This window comes from Pempheris klunzingeri, chromosome 16 (assembly GCF_042242105.1).
Source record: "Pempheris klunzingeri isolate RE-2024b chromosome 16, fPemKlu1.hap1, whole genome shotgun sequence".
NCBI lineage: Eukaryota > Metazoa > Chordata > Actinopteri > Acropomatiformes > Pempheridae > Pempheris > Pempheris klunzingeri.
This window is the reverse complement of record NC_092027.1, coordinates 14,660,608-14,681,433: the sequence shown is the minus strand read 5'-3', so window position 1 is coordinate 14,681,433 and position 20,826 is coordinate 14,660,608. Positions and strand designations below refer to the sequence as shown.

At 41.2% G+C, this 20,826-nt stretch overlaps 1 protein-coding gene across 1 annotated transcript in view; it reads left to right on the top strand.

Moving 5' to 3' along the window:
* The first annotated feature begins 841 nt into the window (after positions 1–841).
* The window catches only part of LOC139215852 (electrogenic aspartate/glutamate antiporter SLC25A13, mitochondrial), a 45,068-nt gene continuing 25,083 nt past the window's right edge, over positions 842–20,826 (top strand). Inside the window, exons 1-7 of the mRNA XM_070846884.1 lie at positions 842–892; positions 2,035–2,088; positions 2,248–2,390; positions 7,888–8,003; positions 11,152–11,291; positions 16,025–16,171; positions 18,211–18,349. Coding sequence (XP_070702985.1) covers positions 881–892; positions 2,035–2,088; positions 2,248–2,390; positions 7,888–8,003; positions 11,152–11,291; positions 16,025–16,171; positions 18,211–18,349 — 751 coding nt within the window. The 5' untranslated portion in view covers positions 842–880. The remainder of the gene's footprint in view (positions 893–2,034; positions 2,089–2,247; positions 2,391–7,887; positions 8,004–11,151; positions 11,292–16,024; positions 16,172–18,210; positions 18,350–20,826) is intronic.

The window sequence follows — 20,826 nt, the reverse complement described above, 5'->3', positions numbered from 1 at the left end:
TGCACTGATAAGTGTGATGATGAGTGAGATTTTCAAGAAGGATGCTATTTACATGATCACTGTGGATGGATTATGAGCTAATGGCCCCCCAGCCACAGACACATAAAAAACACCCCATCTCTTTATAACAGAGCAACCCTCAACATTGTTGCATGTTTTCTGTGGTATTTTACAGGTTAATCTTATCTCTAAAGTTGTTGTTGGTTGAAAGAAACACTGACACTCTAAATCCATCTTTCTCAAACACTACAACATGCAAACGATTATGGTGAAAAATCAAGAGACACCTGTGATGCAGAGTTCTCTAATCAGGTCTATTGACATTGCTTTACTAATTTGATCATTTTACTGTAGCTCTAGTATGCATTATGTGGGATACATACATGAACAAAGAATGAAAAATTAATGATGATATCACTTTTCATATTGATGGATCAAGGTGGATGGATTAAGGATTAAGAGTTTTGATTGAGCCCTAACGATATATACACATATATACTGTATATATATATATATATACATATGCATATAGAAATAGCCCACACATGTATATAAACATACTGTATGTATAGATATATAGAGTATAAAATACTTTCAGGTCAAGTTGAATACATAAGACACAAGCTCTCTCTCTCTCTCTCTCTCTCTCTCACACACACACACACACACACACACACACACACACACACACACACGAAGGGATCAATGAATACACCTGACATTCACTAGCCACTGACCAGCTGACCTCTCGTGCCCCCGCACCACGTGCACAGCTGATCCCCTTTGATCCTCCTTTCACTGCACCGGCGCGTGATCTCCATGGAAACGTCGTCACGCAGGAGGAAGTGAACGGGACTGTTTGTCAGTGAGCTTGCTTAGCATGGCAGCAAAGGTAAGCTGAAGAGTTTTACACATCAGTTTCTGCTCTCCCTGGGGAGCTGTCGCCTTGCCGGGGGTGTGCTCTGTCCCGGGAGTATCTCCTCCGGAGGTGTCCTCCGCCTGTGAGGGTGTCTGCCCCGTTAGACTCGCTACCTGCCGGTTAGCCTGCTAATAGGATGTGCTAGAGGTTAACACCGGCAGTACGGCAATGACATTGAGGCTTTACTGTAGCCGGTTAGCTAGTTAAGGTACATTTGGCTAACTGTTACTAAGTTAAACTGGCCGAGCTGTCGTTTCAGCCGATGGAAAGCACAGTAATGATAGCGTTGCTGCATTTTAATCCACCCTGCTCCTCTCAGGCTCCATCTCCACTTGACTGTCCTGTCACAAACGCCAGTTGTATTCATCGGTAACCTTGATTAGCTTCACGCTTAATGTTGTGGAAACCCTCACATAAACTACTGGCAGGTGTCAGAGGACTAAGTCAGAGGAAACTTTTCGACATGAGTGAACTGTAGTTTCTTGTATACAGGGAGAATATTCAGAGACTGAGTTTTCACACACTATACCTGCTCATATTGTGGATAAGTGAACAGCTCTATCCAGCCTGCTTGAATTCTGTTTTTTCAAAGTATCACACCATCTACTACAGGGTGTTTCCCAATCAGGGGGTTCAGGACCCTCCAAATGGTCATAATATAAATCAGAGTGGTGATGAGACGATTAACATTGAGAGGAAAAAATCGAGGAGAAAACCAGAAACATATTTCTGCTATTACAACCTCAAAGTTCACTTACTATCCTTTTCCAGAGCTTTCTGAAACTGCTGCCTTTTTCAACGACTGGGACTTGCTCAGGTGCCATTACATGACCAAAAGACTAAAACCACACGAGATAACACCGAGTGAGGCTTTTCAGTCTGAGATATGTGTTTCCAAGGTCAAGAATGAATCTCCGACCTCAAAATGATTGAGTTTAATTTGAGTTTTTTGTAATATTTGTCTTCGCTTATGAATAACTGGATAAGTTTAGTTCTAAAAGTATTCAAACAAAGCAGTCTTTATAGCATTGCTCACATGATGCAAAGTGGGCCATTGTTTTCACTTGGTGTGTATGGAAGTTGTGTTCAGAAAATGTTCACTTATTGTCTTGCAGGCAGTTCTGCCTAGGAGGGCCGATCCCGCTGAGTTGAAAGCCATTTTTGAAAAGGTAAGATTTTACCTATGTATTTTCTTGTTTTCTCCTTTGTGTTCGCCTCTCATCAAAGAAGCTTTTCACTTAACATTCGATTTATGTTTGTTTCTTTTTTTATCCAATTCTAAAGCCCAGTGTGTGTCCGTGTGTATGCGTCTGCTTTTGTCTTTACAGTATGCCAGCATCAAGAAGAATGAGGAGTGCTTCATGTCGGCGGAGGACTTTGTGAGCCGTTTCCTCCATGCCCACACTGACATCCGGCTGTCGGGCGAGGCCACTAAGCTGCTGGCTGGGGTCGTGGATCAGAAGAAAGATGGGTTGGTGTTCCCATGTTTTCCTATTTAACATTAAGTGTTCTGATGTTTCACATAATTCAAACTGGAATGTATTAGATAATCCTTGCACCTTGGAGGGTATTATTATGGAGCATCTGCTATTGTAAGTGGATTGATGTGTCATGTGTCAGAGACTGTATAATATGATAGATAGAGGGCAAATAGATTTTATTTTTACAAAATGAGGAAAATAGAATGCCAAGAGCAGAGTGTCTCATGAGGGTTGACGTCATTACTGTTTGAAAATATCTCCGGCAGAAGTTGCTGATCCGACTGTGATATTGCTTTCCTAAGTCTCTCTTTAAGCCACAAATTTATCTCCTTTCATTAATATCAATCCAACTGCTAAATAGTAAGCTTATGAGAGACTCTTATCAAAGCTATCAGCACATGCATTATGTATCCCTTTGATCTCATGTGACTGCCTTTCTAGTGTTATTTTGCATTTTATAAACAAACCTATGACTGAATCCTTTGGTGTAAAAAATTCACAGAGGGATGTTCATACTTGAATTATATAGAAAAGCGACATCAAACCACCAAAGGCCCCTTTCAGGTGTTTCCTTCTTTGTAGATATACCCCCAATTTCACACTTACACCTCCCCCCATTCCCATCACCCCTGTTTTTTACATTAATATGTATGTATTTAATGATACATAATGATGGGTAATAAAATGTTAGGGTAAGTCAAAAAAGATAAAAAAAAAAAAAAAAAAAAAGCATGTTGCCATGGTAACCACCTGGGCTTCTACAAAGAGCAAAGTGCACATGGCTGCGTAGTTTCATGTTATTACATCTGCTTTAAGGTGTGTGTGTGTGCGCTCAGAGGACGGTGAGATGGAGTAGTGGGGCTTTTGGAATTGGAAAAAGAGAGAGCAAGGCACCCACACGCACACGCACACACACACACACACACACACACACACACACACACACACACACACACATAAAAACACACACATGCACTGTAATTGCCCATGCTATTCACGAGCACTCCGTTGCATTGTGCGGCTTTGGAGCAGGATAAATGGTGGCCGTGGCATCAGGGTAAATCTATTAGGAACCCATGGCCCAGGCTTTGTATCTAAACCTCATTTTGGTTTTGTCGAGGGGAATGGAAATGATATGGGGGCAAAACAGGAAAAAAAGTCTGTTTAGGCCTTGGTTTGGATGTGATTCATTTTTTTTTTTACAGTTGACATTGTAAAAACCTTCTGATGCTCATACTTTGTGATGTGTTATTTTCCTCCTGAACTTTGATAGATAAATCATTTGATGAGACAAAGAGTCGGGATGGTTATTCTGCAGACCCATGAACACAAAACAAATGGATATAGAAAAGTAGGGATGTGACAACATGAGCACCAACGGTAGTAGCTGGAAACACAAATGCATTATTTTTCAAGCACTCGTCCGTGTAAGCTTATGAAAAGAACTGGCACAAGACAAAACAGACCACTTTAGTGGCTGTATTTTCATTCTGCTTGCCCGATGCCATGCAAATATGTTGTGAACAAGAAGTTTTGGTTGGTACATGAGTGTAGTGTATTTGAAGCTAGTGCGCCTGCTGCTGTTTTTGCCAGGTAGGACTCCATTTCAAGAAGATGAGTCAGGGGTAATAGATGTAGCAGGGGGTTGGATGGCAGACGGCACGCACGCTTACTTTTCTCTTGGAGTGTATCTCAGTGAGAGAAATTTTACTTGGATGCCAGTGTGTGTTTGAGTGTGTATGTGAGTGGGTTGGAGTGTGTATGTGTGTGTTGGGGGGGATGTAAACAGTGAAAATGCATTTGCCTGCCTCCCCTCCTGCGACTGTGTAAATCAGGGGATATAGTGACAGTCGTAACAATCTGTTATGTGGAAATCACTTTTCTCCCTCTTATACTCGCTGCTCCCAGTGAGACAGATAGATAGATGGATAAAGAGGGGGAGAAAGAGAGACAGGGCTTTGGAGGGTGGAGATGTCTCAATTTCCGGGAATCAAATGTTTTGTGTATGTGTGCACTGACATACAGATCTACGTGGTGGTTTAAAGATTTTCCTCTTTCACCAGACTTATTTATGCCCTCTCTCTTTTCGCTTTTGACTCTCTTTGCGTTCCCCTGCTTTCATCATCACTTTCTTTACACTCACTCACATACCATAATGCACTCCCTCCATTTCATTTTGGCTATTCCTGACTATTCCTTGTTCCCTCTGATATTTTGATAGAGGCATCTGTTCAAGTGTGAAAAAAATCCCCTCTTTTCCCCATTGACTCTTGGAGGCTTAAAAAAAAAAAGGAAAAAAAGAAACTTTGTTAAGGGAGCGTGCTGGGAAAATAGCAGTCTGCCAGCTGCTGTGGGCATTCTGGACTTAGACTGGTGGGTGTCCACTCTTAGAAACTGAACAGATACTGGCAGCTAGCACTCACCTGGGTGTGTGTTTGTGTGTGTTTTTGGGGTGTGTCTGTGTGTATGTCTGTGTGCAAGCACGCTCTAGGTGGGTGGAAGGCTGTCAGTAACAATGCCAAGATGCCAGGGACAGGGGATTATTGAAGCCCCTCTAGGCCCCTCTCTCCCACTACTATCAACGAAGGAGAGCTGTCTTTCTATCAACCGGGCCTAACCAACACCATGCATTTATGTTACTTGTAAACAATGTTTCCAAGCCTGGTTTTCGGTTCAGAGGAGTGTATTTAGATGCCCGCTGAGAGGAGACAGAGATAAAAGCCAGGTGACAAAGATGACACAAAAAACAAACAAAAAATATATGGAATATAGGGTGGAGATTTTATGCCGGACAGACGTATCACAGACAGTTTAAATTGCATTGTTCTGGCACAATAACAAAAGCATCATTCAGCTGTCATCTATAGAACCACATGCTGGAATCAAGTCTTTGTTTATGTCTTGTGTGTTACATCTCTTGTCTGATACATGTCACGGATATGTCTGCGCCTGTTTAAAGATTTAACAAAATCCTGCAGAGTAAAGTAAGTACACAGCACTCCACTGAGGAGAATGCCATACTACAGTATCACATTAGCTCTGTCTCCTAAGTTCATCCCGGGCTGCATACATGGCACGGGCAGCCCTGGACACATGCCATAGCAGTTGATGGTTGGGAGATGTTGTCGGTTGATTTGATTATTGAGTGTCTCGTTGGGGTTGGGTCGGCGCAGCAAAAACGATGGCTTCCCCCTCTCATGGTAATCGTTTTGCAGCCGTCATGGCGCTGCTAATCAACCATCATAATCTTCATCCCTGGCTACAGAGCTGTGTGTAAATGCTTACGAGTACGAGGAATGTTTCTCGTGTGTGTTATGGAGATGCCCCCTGGATCTCGTCTGGACTCCCTGGCCTAAACCATGGTCCAATCCCTTCACGATCAACAGCCCTCTCAGTTACACTAATATGCTGATTATCCACGTCTGGGAAAACAGAGACAGAACGACCAGCCTGCATGTAAATTGATGTGTGTGAAAAAGAAGAAATGTGACTTTTCCCCTCATTTCTGTCTGGGTACAGTAGTGCTCTCTGAGTCTTTACAGTGCAGCCTGTACCTGCTTAAACTCCCTCATTAACCTCTCTGAGGTATAATTTCAGAGTGTACTATACATCTGTCACAAAAGAATGATCATTATTGGAGAGTTTGATAATATTCCAGCAGCGTGAGCTGTGATGGTATTGGCTTTGTTTTTAACAGTGGATCCACGGTCACAGCAGTGTGCTTTTGTGTCCCCTTCCACCTCCGTGCTATCAGCGGGGCCCTGCTTCAAAGAACTACCTGCTTAGTTAATAAAACATTTTGTCTTGCCTTTGAAACGACAGCTAATTGGATTTGCCACTGAGGTGAACTGTATGCTCACTTTAATTCCCTCTCCATATTTCTCTTAGTTGCTCTGTTGCTCTCTCTTCAACACACACCTCATTCTTTTCTGGAAGCGTATTGATGTTACCATGCCAGTATGTATTTTTAGGAGTTTTTACTGAAACCAAGTATTAATCTCAATCTTTTGTGTTGACTGTTTTGATCTTGTGTTTCGTCTTTTTTTTTTTCATGGATGGTTGAAGGGAAGAATAGCATTTTTTCAGACTACATTCAAAAGACTTAAAAGCCAGTAATCTACACATGCTTTTCAACCTTCATCAGGTATCTCTGGCACTCACCAATTTGAAGAATATTTCCCTTTTCCTGGCGTTATTTTCATAACCAATACTTTTGTCAGAGCACGGCTCGATCCGTTTCACCTATACAGTATTTTTCTCTGCATAAAAGTACATATAAGGATGCACAGATGCACCCACATGCAAACACTCTGAGGCCAAACAAACACCTCTAAATTTCACCAGTACCATAATTAATTACAGCAAGCATGAAAATGTAATCATTGCATCCCCCTCCCTCTCCATACTCCCCCCTTGGAAATTGAAATAGGTTTAATAGATGGATGCTCGGGGACGGCTCATTAGCACTGACCCCTTCTGTAATTATCAGAGCCATTTGTGAAATTCATAATGGACATGTGGCAACTGTGAACCAGGGCCTAAATAAAGGCTAGACTGCGTGGTCCAGTTCCCCACAGCAGGATTCTCCCATGGGGGCTCTCAGTGAGTTCACACAATAGCGATGTTTATGTTTGTGTGTTTGTTTTTTCTTGTCAATAATGCATGTGGGCATGTGGGTTACTATGGAGAGACAGGAGATAAAATGGTATTTATCAGAGCACTGACAAACTTGGAAAAAGATGAAGTGGTGTAGAGAGGAAAAACTCATCTGTTGTGTTTACTTTCAACTCTTAACTCGTGTTTCAGTGTTCTTTCCACCTTGGCTTTGCTTGACTTTCACTCTACACTGCTTATTGTTTTTCATTTACATTGAATGAATGAATTGAATGGAATTATATTTCCTTAACTGGCTCCAAGCTCCCTCCGCACCCATCTACTTGTTTAAAGTGGCACACTAAAATATAAAACTTCATATTTAATCTTTTTTTTCTGTTGGTATGAAATTGGCCCTCTCTATACCAGCTGCCAGCTCAGACTGGGAACTCACACTGAGCTTTTTAAAATGTTTTATTTTCTTACTGTCACACTCGATGAGTTTATGACATTACGTATGGAATAACAGACTACTGGATAAAAGGCAGCTTGAATTACGCCCAGTGCAGATTGATAGGCTGTCTAAGTGAGCTGGTTTGCCACTGTGTGGCAGTAATTACAATGGAGTTTGTCGTTTAATGCAGTGTTAAAATAGCTTGTGTTTTTATTTAATGTTTGATTTTATTAGTGTAACTTAGGTTAAGTCTTTATTGTGTATTATACGACTGAATTAATATCAAAGAGTCATTGTCTCACATGTGTAGCTGATTAACTATTTAACAGGGAACTTGAGACATGAATACCACATTAATAAATCCACTCAAATCACTGCATTTGAAAGTCTTGTACAGTCCTACTGATTCTCTTTCCTTCTACCCTTCTCTCCTCTCCCAGGCTGATCTCCTTTCAGGAGTTTGTAGCGTTCGAGTCTGTGCTGTGTGCCCCAGACTCCCTCTTCATGGTTGCCTTCCTGCTGTTTGATAAAGCCGGCAATGGAGCGACCACTTTTGGTAAGTAGCTGCGCCTCAGATTAACTGTTTGATAAAATAATAGTGTAATCAAGTTTGCACAGATGTACCTAGCTTGTAACTGAACCAGTGGCATGTAGGTGGTAGGTGCTGTAATGTGATCTGCATCGCAAGAGACCTGGAATTATGTACAGTTAATACTTGAAAAGTACAAACCCCCAAAATGCACAACCACTTATGTTACATACAAAAAATGTCTTGCTCTTTCTTTCTTTGTATTTATTATTTGTTGTCCTCCACTCTTCCCATATATGCTGTATCTATCATATTACCCCTTGTCTACTTTGTGGGCAATCAATATGTGTATTCTGACTCTTTTTTTTTAAGATTAATAACTCTAATGTTATTATTTAGCCTGAAATAAATGTTAGAGGCTCAACGCTGCCTTTGTTTCTTCACATCTGACATTTAACAAAGACTTTTTCAGCCATTCCTGACAGAGAGCGTGTTCCTCTTAAATGCACCACTGAAGAAGTTTTCATACAAACTCCTCTTCTATTTATGTGAGGATTCTGACCTCGGCTCGTCTCTTCTTTGTTATTGTTGCATCCACAAACAAAAGTACTGCTTGTGGTCCTGTATCTTTGTCTGTAAAAAAGATAAGGTTAGGTTTGGAGGTGGAGAGGGCTGGTGGCAACGAAAGGATGGAGGTGAAGATGGAGGAGGGGGTGGGTTGCTTTAAGTGTGTGTGTGTGTGTGTGTGTATGTGTATGTGTGCATGTATGATTGGCACCATTACCCTGATGCCTGGAGGCTCCGAGGTGAAAAGGGAAGACATTTGTACTCGTTGCTTATTTCACATTTGCCTAATTGATTTAAACAAGTCTAATGCCAGCCTTCTGTAGGTGTGCGAGGCGTTAGCACATTAGGCTTGATTTGAAATGCAGTGCACACATCCCGCTCACAAACAGGGAAGAGTAAGTGAATTTCATTTTAATTGTTGCTGTCGACAGGGTGCAAGATCATTGTGGGTGATTATATATGCACATATGTAAATTTTCATATTTAAAAGGATCAATTAGAGTGACGTTGTCTTGGTAGCAATTAAAAGGTCTGCTGTTTTTCTGCGTCTCCCAAAGGTTAATGAATATCCCAATGGCTGTGAGTTATGAGACTCACATGCAAGTGGAAAATTGCATGAAAAACATAACACACATCATGCCACGCACAAACACTGACTACAGTGTCTGCCACTTGCGTCGGGCTAACATTTCACCAAAAGCAAATAACTTGTGACTGAGATTATAGACTTGTCAAAGTTGCTTTATTGTGACACATTACAGAATTCTCCCTTTTTCTGTCCTGTTCCCTTTTTCTCTGTGCCGTTCATTAGATTAAAGAGCCTCTACAAGGCACAAAATACAGAACTCCCTTCTTTATTAGCTATTAAAAACATTAATAGCTGCAGCTTACGTTGCATTAAAGGCCCGTTTGTTTTCCCATGTAATAAACGTCTGTACTCTGATTTCTTTTTATTTCATTTTTCTATAAAGCCATTTTTATTTGATAATAACCTGAGTAATTTCTGTTAAGTACAGGCGGCACAGTGCTCTGAATTTTTAGCACTTAAAAAAAAAGAAATAAATGCATAATTTGGTGGAATGTTGAGTTCATAAAAATTGCAACATAACACAGCGTATGAAATGCACTTGTGCCCAGCCAGAAAGACAAAAAAAGAAAGAAGTAAAGAGGACTGAGTGTTGACAGGTCTATAAAAGCCGATAATATAAACGGCAGGTTCTGGAGCGGCCTCTCCTTTTAAAGAGTTAAAGGCTGTATATTTATTGCCTCATTAAAGAGTAAAAAAAAAAAAAAAACAATACACAGGCTGTCTTTCTTCAGAAGGTAAGGCTTAGCTGAAGTAAATATCACCTTTCTCTCTCTCTTACCCCTCCCTTTCTGTCTTTATAAAAAAAATAGTTTCTTTCCTCCTTTCCTTTCTCCACTCGTTCAGCACAGCTTGTTTGGTAATAAGAAACAGGTCGCTCTATTGGTTTGTTTTTGTTTCTTTAGTAAGGCTGTAATTTAGGACTCATGTTCAGTGTCTCTCCACTCCACTGGCTGTAGAGGCTTAGAGGGTTCAGGCAGAGGAACACGAGTGAGAAGAAAAGGCTTTCCAGCTGAATACAGAGCCTACACAGCTCAAACAAGTTCTGCCATGTGTCATTCAAAACTGATTTAGAGTTGAGGAACTTAAGTCTCAATCAGAGCAGAATTGTGTTCTGGAGATTGACGTTGACATTTTGTCACAAACAGTCACGGACATTTTTTTTCTTTCCAAAATCAAATAATTACTAATGTTAACCATAAGATCGGAAACACGTGGTATTTGTTAAGACCTGACTCACAAGACTTTGTACCAACAGATTTTAGGCCTTAATTAGAGCCAAATTAGAAAACATAAGATAGAAGAAGTATTTGATAATTGTTTGTTATGGAAACATGACCATACATGGAGAGTGTTTTTATGCTGGTGAAGACCCTAGACATGGTTAATGTGTGGTCATTAGCCTTAAAACTGGGATGCAATCTATAAAACCTAAACAGAATAGTCGTAAAGGATTTGAAGAAAAATTGTTTTGTTTTGGCCTCACTGCTTGCTGATTTTTTTAAATTTTTTATATTTATATTTATATTTATACATACATACATACACACACACACACACACACATACATACATACGCACGTGCGTCATCATAGGAAATCAGTGGTTTGATGTAACATTTACTCAAATACTATACTTAAGTACAATTTTCAGATACTTGTACTTTACTTGAGTGCCTCCATTGATGTCATAATCATAAATAACGATTAATGATATAATATATAATAATCACATGGCCTGTTTATTTGCACAACACATGTTTACTTTTGGTACTTGAAGTATGTTTTGCTAAGAATACATGTGTACATTAACCTAAGTTAAGATTTTGAATGCAGGACTTTGACCTGGTCATGGAGTGTTTCTACACTGTGTTGATAGTAAAATACTTCCTCCAACACTGCAGGCGAGGCCGGTAAACTTCCGTATTGAGTTGCTGCATCTTGTTATTAGGCTGTCAAGAGCATCTTGTCATCATTCCATCAATAATTAAAGCTGCTTGTTTTTTTTTTTGTCTCTGTTGCAGAGGATGTGAAGCAGGTCTTCAGGCAGACCACCATCCACCAGCACATCCCCTTCAACTGGGACTGTGAGTTCATACGGCTGCACTTTGGCATGCAGAGGGACAAGCAGCTCAGCTACGGAGAGTTCACCCAGTTTCTCTTGGTAGGTTTCATTTTGGTCACCTGCAATCATACAATCCTGTCATGTAAATGTATCTAATCTTGGCCAGACGAATGTGTGCACATACAGACAGGACAGCTTTTCACTGTTCTTTTCCTTCTCAAACACAGCCCTCCATATTGACCAGGTTAGTCATTAATGAAACACTGAGGTTATATGTTTGGGATATTTTCTGCATTTGTTTTCCATTAGCTGACGTACGCCTAGCATTACCACACTCCATCTACACTGAAGCAGGTAGAGACGCGGTTCTACCTCCATAAATAGTATAGCTGGAATATTCCTAGTGTATTTGTGGCGTGTGAGCCATTTTCCAATATGATGTCTAGACTTAAATCAGGCCTAAGCAGGGAGAGGTGGTGGAGGGGGTGGGAGAGAGGGCCCGAGCGGTGCCAAGTTTGCATCCACACTCACCATGTATCTGAATGAGCTTTTTATATTATACTTAACTTAGACCAGATGGTTTACACACAGTGGGCAGCAGTGCATGGATTTTGGGACATTGTTAGATGTGCGTATGTCCTTGTGTGTGTGTGTGTGTGTTTGGACATACAGCATGTTTGTCAACACATGCATGCTTATGTTTCTGATCTGCATTGCCATTGTGTGTGAGCAGTGGCATGCATGCTTTGTGCATCTGTGTTATGTCTGTGAGCGTGTGTGCCTGTTTTTGCTCTTGTATGTGTGTGTGTGTTTGTGTGTGTGCATGAGTGCAAGTCTGTGGCGTTGCGGCCAGTGGACGCTGTACTTTTGCATTGACAGAGTGCCCGGTTCTCTCCCAGTCAGTCAGTCAGTGGTTTCCAGCCCCTCACAGCAGCAGGCCAGCAGCCAGCCGCAGTCATTGCTCAATATGAAATGCACATTTCCTGCTTATGCTCTCTGTATTTGATCATTTTTCATAGCTTTTGATGCATGCCTTAATAAATGACTGAAGAAAATTAATTTTTTTGTAGGATGCCTCATTGTGTAGGTAATGGTAAGGAATGTTCAACAGAGAATTTATTTAAAGTGTTGTCAATGCCATCCTGCCTTTCATTCTTTATCACTTGCTTCGCTAGTCTACTGATGTTCATAAAAGAATATAATAAATATTTTCTCTGGAGAGGTCTAATGCCATCATGGGCTCTATTAAAGTGTGTCACATTAATAAGACACATTAATATCACTGTGATGGCGTGTTAGTTACTGCAATTATAGTACTTAGGTACAAGTAACATTCATGTATTGGCATTTCACTCCTATAGTGTGTTACAGCCGCTCCAGTGATTAATGACAGGGCAATTAGGAAAGGCACAACATTTCCTGAATCAGAATTTAAACCTGTGCAATTACTACATACTTTGTGATTGCACTATTACCCAGATATGTTTACGAATCTCTTGTCTGTTAATAAATGTCAGCCAGAAAACAAAAGTACACTCTGCAGTGATAAAAGTTCTCAGAGAGTTGTGAAAACCAACATACACGCACACACCATATTCTAAATATTTTTCAGTTATTTTTATAATCCCCTACCACCCAGCTTTCCCCCTCAAGAATGTTCCCATCCTTTATTTCCTTCTCTTCCTGCCGTACATGCATGTGTTTATTGTGTTTTTCTGCCATTGTAACCACGCCACTGCCAGATGCTCACAAGATGGGATTATCGGGGAAAACGTTTGCACCGCATATTTCTCACAAGGGCTCTCTCTGGCCAATTACTGTCTTGATGGAAGCCAGAGATTCTCACCAATTACATGCATTTTTCCCGTCTCACGCGTGGACGCCGGCCAAGGCTCAGCTCGCACTGTCAGTGTGGTGTTGTCTCTGGCAATGGCATTACCGATGTCCAGAGAAGTGGCACATAGTGGCACATAGTAGCCCATATTATAAATCCTGACAAGTAAAGGGCTTGAATTACATGGAGGGGACACCACATGCCCCACTTCTTTCCTAAGCACTCAAAAAAAAGAATTGTTGGCATTGCTCAGATTTTAAAAGTCCCAATTATATGTTTGACTCTCCCAAGAATCAGTGGGCAGCCCTTAACATCACTGTGTAGAGGGCTCACTGGCACACATGTAAATGGGCAGTTATGCTTAAGCTTCTCCTTGTAATAGTTTTAGCCCTGTGCTGATGAGATGCAGAGAAGAGAGAAACAATCCTGCTCCACTCATATCTATTGTTGTAAGTTTTGAAGGGGGTGGGGTGGGGGGGATCACAGCCGTTGAAAACAAACAGAGGTGGCTTGTCATGTGTTTTTATTCTTGTTCAAGGACAATTACAGCAACTGCAAATGCCTTGGCGGTTGTTGGCTGTCTTAAGCCCCCAGCTTTATGTCTCCTACCTCCCTCACTCCACTCCTAAATAAAAACCATGTCCCTGCAACACTCATACAGTTGCAACAAGTTAAGGTTTTAGGAGACTGCGACTATAAACTGCTCCATCCCTGGAACCACAGTTGTTTTGTTGCTCTGTGTGGTTTTCAGACTTTTGACCTGTCCAGAGAAACTGGATCTAATCGTTCTTTTTCTTAATTTACAAATGCGCAGACACTGCAGAGTCATGCATGCTGAACATTATCTTTCTCACTTTCTTTTTTTTGTTTTGCCTTTAAATATTCAGCTCTCCTCCCTTTCGCCTTCCCAGTTTATTTCACGCCAAAGTGTTTTGACCTACTCACAACCGACCGGAGAAGTGAGTCACGACACTCAGGATGCTGACACCAAAATATCTCACCTTATTTACTTTGGGAGTGTTTACGTTTGTCAATCTTTTTTCGTTTCCTTGCCTTCCTCTCACTTATACACTCTCCGGAGCCCCTGCTGTGCTCATAGGTGATACTGACACATGGCTGCTACATTTGCTGTTTTTGCAAATCTGGCTCTTTTGTTGCAATGTCTATTCTTACTCCCCTCCGGTCTCCACTCAGCTTTGTGTAAATGTCACTCTTCCCCAGTCGTTTTTCTTGGGCGCCGCAAATTTAGAGTTCGATCAGTTATGCTGTCAGTGAAATATCACTCAAATTCAATACAACAATAAGTCATAGCCTCATAGGGTTTTGTGTTGTAGTAATACCACTTTTTTGAGTTCCATTTATAACAATAACATCTGAATCAATCAATTGAATAATGCCATGCATGTTCAAGATTTAATCAGTCCCCCTTCAGCAACTTTTGTCCGACGTGTGGCTTGCAAAAGAAAGTCCATTCTTCTTGGACAAATTGAAAATCATTTATTTTAAACTGAATGACCAACTTATTATTGTACTAAAACTACTAGTCTGCATTTACTTTAAGAAATGTAATTTTAAATCATTTCCCTGTTATGATTCTTCCCCATTCTTCTTTTCATTCTTTTTACGTGTTCCTATTGGATATAAGCTTTTTTATTTTTGCTTTAGGATATTGCCTTTTTAAATAGAGAAACATTTCATAGTCTTGCACTACACTCACGTAGGGCTACATGAAGACAACAATTGTCTTTACTATGAGTTAATCTGATAATTATTTTCTGATTAATCATTTGGTTCATAAAATATCAGAAAATGATTTAAGAAATGCCCATTTCTCATCATGCAAGCTGACATTTAGATTATTTAAATTGCTTGTTTTATCTAACCAATAGACCCAAAGATATTTTACTATACCCTAAGAGAATCTTCCATCTGTTTAGGAGGCTGGAAACATTGAATTTATTCATAGATTTTGTTTTTCTTTTCTGAAATTAATCATTGATATTGTTGCTTAGGTTGATTTTCTGCCTAGACTAACCATTTCAGCTCTACATGTATGTAGGAGATTGTAACAGAAAATACAGAAAAGCTCCCAAAAACAAACTCTCTTGGATGTTTCAGTTGAGCAAACCCAATGATATGTCCTTGAAAGTAAGTAGCTTCAGTTGGTCATTTAGGCTGTTGGTATTATTTCACCATATTGTGTGTGAGAAACCTCATGAGAAAAAAAAATTGTCAGCCTCATCATTTTTTGGCCTAAAGGCCATAATGTACTGCAGCTGAGTCAACGGCCAAACAAACTAGTTTTAGCTCGCTGTCCTCAAACCTATGGCTGTATTTCACAATGACTGTTTGTGGATTATTATTGTTCTGATATCCCTGCCTTTTGCTGTAACCGATTTCCTTGTTGTTAGATAGAGGAAGCATCGGTGGCAGCAGTTTGTTTACAGCCTCTCTCTAAAGACTTGTGGTTGCAGGTACCGATAATGGCTGCTAATTTCAAAGGCCTTGTGGGATCTGTCCCCACCACAGCCTGCTGTTATCCCTGTGGACCTTTGTGTGTATGTGTGCGCATGAAGAGAGACAAAGTGAGCAGTTGGGCGATTAGTTGTCTTGCCTGTGTGTGCGTTTATGTGTGTGTGTGTGTGTGTTTGTATGTTTCTCCCTCAAGTGGGTTTAATGGGGATTTGGGGAGGGTGTGAAAAGCCCAAGCGATGCCTCACAGTAGGTAAGCCGCTGTTGGGAGAGGAGACAAGAGTGAAGCCTGGCCAAACGTTGGTTCCCCCGTAACTGAGAGGGGGAGACGGCACCAGGGGGCCCATCAAAGCAAACGCTGTGTTTTTATACATACGTGTTTATATGAGCGAGTTTATGTGGATTTTAATTTATGAAGGCAACTTAAATAGGGATATGACCCACATATGTGGACTATAATATGCATTTACTGTATGGTTCTAACACCCAAACTTCCCTGTTTTCTTCTCTCCTCTCCCCTCCACAGGAGATGCAGCTGGAACATGCACGTCAGGCTTTCATCCAGCGGGACCAAGCCCACAGCGGCTCCATCTCAGCCCTGGACTTCAGGGACATCATGGTCACCATCCGGCCGCACATGCTCACACCCTTCGTGGAGGAATGCCTCGTGGCGGTGGGTTTTTGTTTGGCTCTGTGGTTCACTCTTCCATTTGTTTTGCTGTTGTCCACAAGAGCCGAGGTCAGGCTGGTTAAAAATAGTGATCGGTCACTGCTGTACACCTGAGAGTTAAGTCTTTACATTGTAAGAAGACATTGTACAAATTGGGTGTTCTTTCTACATCTAAATGATAAATTAGGTTACGGTAATTTAATTTCACATCTTAGCTGCATTTTTTATGATGATTCAGGTTCCATATTCATCACGTGTTAGCTATGTTGTGATAAAGTGTCCATGCATGTACCAAAATCTTTGTATGATCAAATGTGAGATGATGCACACTTTTAGAAATAAACACAATGCTGCACTTATGCAGCATTAGCTACTGAACCAGCTAGTAAGGCTAGCAACCTAATATTACTCTATTCTCCAGAAAAGTCTGTTTTCTTCCATCTCACCACTTCCACTCTTGTCTGTCCCTCTCCCCCCGTGTTCGCTTCTTTTTTTCACACAACCAGACACCATGGCTTTCTCTCTTTCCCCCCAGCTGTCCATCTCTCGTTCCTTTTTCTTCCTCTTTACTTTTTCTGTCACCTCTCATCCGTCCTCTCTCTTCTTCTCTCCCTTCATTTTTTTTCTCTCTCTCTCTCTCTCTCTCTCTCTCTCTCAGCTGCCCCTCCCTCCCTCCCTCTCACCCTCCCCCTTGTCTCTTTCTCTCTCTCCCAACATGTCATTAAGTCTAACCTCTCTGGCAGTGTCAAAGCCAAGCAGGCCAGCTGAATGGGAAGATAGAGACAGAGATAGAAGGAGACTGGAGCTTTACAGTCCATCATCTTGGCCTGTGTGTTTGTGTGTGAGCAGCTGTGCGCGTGTACTCTATTTGTTTTGAACTCAGAGATGTTTGCCTTTTTTGTGTCTTGTCTTTTCTTTATGTGTGTCTGTGTTTTTGTAGCGTTTGTGTGTGTGCGCCTTGTGTCTGTGTCCATGTCTTGCCCCATTTCATAAACACCTTGTAGACTCTGTCATTTTCTCCGCTGTGTTTACCTCACCGACCAGACATCTTGGTGTGCTGTTAGTAAACTCTCACACACACTTCTGCGCACTTGCACACACATGAAAAACCCCATAAACACCGCAGACACATTAAAGGTGCTTTTATGCCAGAGCACAAAAAAACAACAACCTTTAATTGACTCCCCAAACATGATAAATTATCAGTGCCACAGTCTTTCACCCAAATATTGTTTACTCTCTACCCCCCTGAGAAAACCTCTGTGTTGGATATGGTGGGAACACCCATGCCTATAGGCTCATAGATATGAATAGATATAAAAGTGTCTCTCTGTTAGGGCAGTTTCACCCAAGCCAGAGCTTCCACCCCTTGTTGCAAACACACTGAGCTGCAAACAGCCTTCCTGATTGTGTCTGTAAAGCAAACAGTGCCATCTAGTGAAAGGAAGCTCAAAATTTTCTATTCCATCAACCCTCAGCACTGCTAAGAACCGCAAAGCCTCAAAGCTCATTTGATACTCTGTCCTAAGCTTCACGAAACAGACAACAACATCTATGATATGTACTTGAACACACTTTTCTAAACAGACAGACACAGTTTGAGGACCTGATGTGAGAAAGATGGGGTGCTGGTTCACATAAAAGAATTTGTGTGGAGTCTGGAATGTCCTCAAGAGCCCAGCGTCTATTTTTAATCTGTTACCTTTTTTCTATTTTCTGTTCTTTTACCACTTCCTCCACCTCATAAAGAAAGTCAATTAAACTCCCTGAGAGTCTTCGTTGTGTGATGGAAAAAGTAGTTGTTGAAACGGGTTTACTTCTCCCTGCGGAGCGACGGGAAAGAGGGACGCCAATGATTAGCCACTGGTATTTGTCAAGATATCCCCTTGACGTGTGTCTTCTGTGTCTACTTGCACATAATCATAATATCTACATGCATCTGTTATATATCTTCTCTGTTTGAGTGCAGTGCAATTGTAATTGTGTATGTGGGTTGTAAGGTTTTATTGTATGTTAAAATATATCTCTCCTTCCCTGCCCAGGTTGCGGGTGGCAGCACATCTCACCAGGTCAGCTTCTCATACTTCAATGGCTTCAACTCGCTTCTCAACAACATGGAGCTGATCAGAAAGATCTACAGCACCCTAGCTGGCCACCGCCGAGATGTGGAAGTCACTAAAGGTACCGTGAGAAAAAAACAAACAAGCAAAAACTGACACACAAAGTTTTATTAAGTAGTATCAAGTATATTTGTACTCATTTTCACTGGTGTATGCAGTGCAGAGAAGATGGTCGGCATACTGACACGTATTCACAAAACATTTGTGAGTATGTGTGCAGATGCACAAACCTGCGCTACAAGTCCTGCTCTGCGGGCAGCATTAAATGTGTTTTCCAGATAATGTATTTACATCTGTGTGTATGTGTTGAAGAGAGGGTGGAAACTTGCTTTTGTTTGGTTTTCTTCCCTCCCGGTGGCATTTAAATGGCCATGCTGGATCTGACCCAGCACACGTACTGCATACCCACAATCTCTGATGGAGCCTGTCTTGTCTATTAGACATCCTGGCACTGATCTGAGGACCACTTTATTTGTTCTGGGGTGTTTTTGGTTGTAAACGATATAATATAATTAATGAAAAAACAGGCCGAAATGAGGAGTTGTAGATTTTTCAAAATCGTGTTCTCACTGTTGAGGATGAGTTGTGTAGCTTCACCTTGTACATAAAGTGCCTGTTAGATTGTAAAAAAAACATTTTATAAGCTTTTTCTTGACTCCATCATCAGTTTTATTTAAAAAAACAAATTAAAGCGACAAGGTGAGGAGAAATAGGTATTTTTATTTATTGAACTAACGGCCTTTGTCTTTTTCAGACGTTTTCTCTATTTCTCTCTGTCTCCCATGGTTAGCTTCTCTCAATCCTTATCTGTCTCACTTGCTTGCCCCACTTGCTGTCTCTCATTCCTTTCCTCAGTACTTGGCAAGCAGCCTAGTTAGCCTTCTCCTCTGTGCTGGCCGTCTTTAAGCAACCATTCCGACCTCTCTCTGTATGGCCCAGGGCCACTAGTGTAGCCTTATGATGCTATCTGAAGCCTTATCAGGGGTGTGGACCATAGCCGACCCAGACCAAGAGCCCATACGCTCCCCAGGCTGTTCCCACCATGGGTACACCAAGGCTGGGCTTGGCTCGACCCGTGGTGGCCCATAGCCAGCCAGACCTCCACAGCCACCACCCATCCACCCTCCACTCCCTGAGTCATTAAGGCCTCCTCAGGGACTGCAAGTGCTCGGCTCCACGTACCACTGGCTTGCCGACAAACAGATTCCGCATACACACCCACATGTATCAACTGTGTGCATATTTTATAACACACTGTTTCAAACATTTCTCACATACACACAAGCATTCAGATACATTAACACAGCCAAGCATGCACATATGCGTAATAATCCTGATTGATTCCGTATGTGCAACAAGGCCACTGTTTTGCCGTGGGGACGCCATTACAGTGTTTAACGCCTACACAACAGGGAGTGCACACGTGTGTGTGTGTGTATGTGAGCGTTTGTGAGGAGACCTTTACAGAAACACACCTTTTATTGAGCCAGCAGTGTACACTATGAAGCAAATTATGACTGTGCATGTTTGTGAACAGGTTAAAATCAGGTCTGTGCTGATGAAGTATACTGTATGTGTTAACACATATTACTGTAAATGTATCTTTAATATGTTGTGCCAAAAATGATGATGATTTTGGCCAATTTAGTTCTGAAGGTCCTTCAGCATGACACCAAATATCTCTGTTCTGAAATGTTATTGGCACTAATCAGGTTTTTGCTAGAAGGATCCAATACTTTGATTTATGTCCAAACAACTGCAAAACTAATAACATTCCCATCAGACTCAGCTGTTTGTTTTTGGTGCCAATTAGCAAGTGTTAGCATGCTAACCTGCTAAACTAAGATGGTGAACATGATGCCATTGTATCTGCTAACATCAGCATGTTAGCATTGTCATTGTGAGAATGCTAGCAGGCTGATATTTATCCTCACAGATCTACTAACATCGCATTAAGCCCTCGTTAACATGTTTTTTAAAAACTTGCTGTCTTTGTTGTGGGTCCTTTTGTGTGTTGTTGTCTCGTATGTTTATTGCCTTATCTAATTTTCACTCACTTCACTTTGTTTAACCTATTTGTAATGCACTTTGTGATTGCTTTCAAAAGTGCTGTATAAAAAAACAATTATCATTATAATGCTCTGAACAGACCTCCATTAGATATTCATTAGTACCAATTGTCCTAACAAAGAATTGCTGTTTAATGTTAATAACTGTAATATCAAGCTATTAAAATGCTCTTAGTCTGAATTGTTAAATGAAATGTCAGCAGCTATTTCTCATTTCTTTTTCTTCATCCTCAGTTAGTTTGAAAATCTTAGGCTTGTACAGAGGAGAGTGGATATGTATGTTCTGCTGATTGCTGCACAGGTTTACCTAGAGCTTATAATGCCAAGCATCTGTGTGAGGACAAGGCAGTTATGTGGGACTCTGCTTATAATTTAAAACTCTATGGTTTAGACCACTTCACAGAGAGGCAGGTACTTATAAAAATGTGTATAAAGGTTAGTCAGGTGTGCGTGTGTGTGTGTGTGTGTG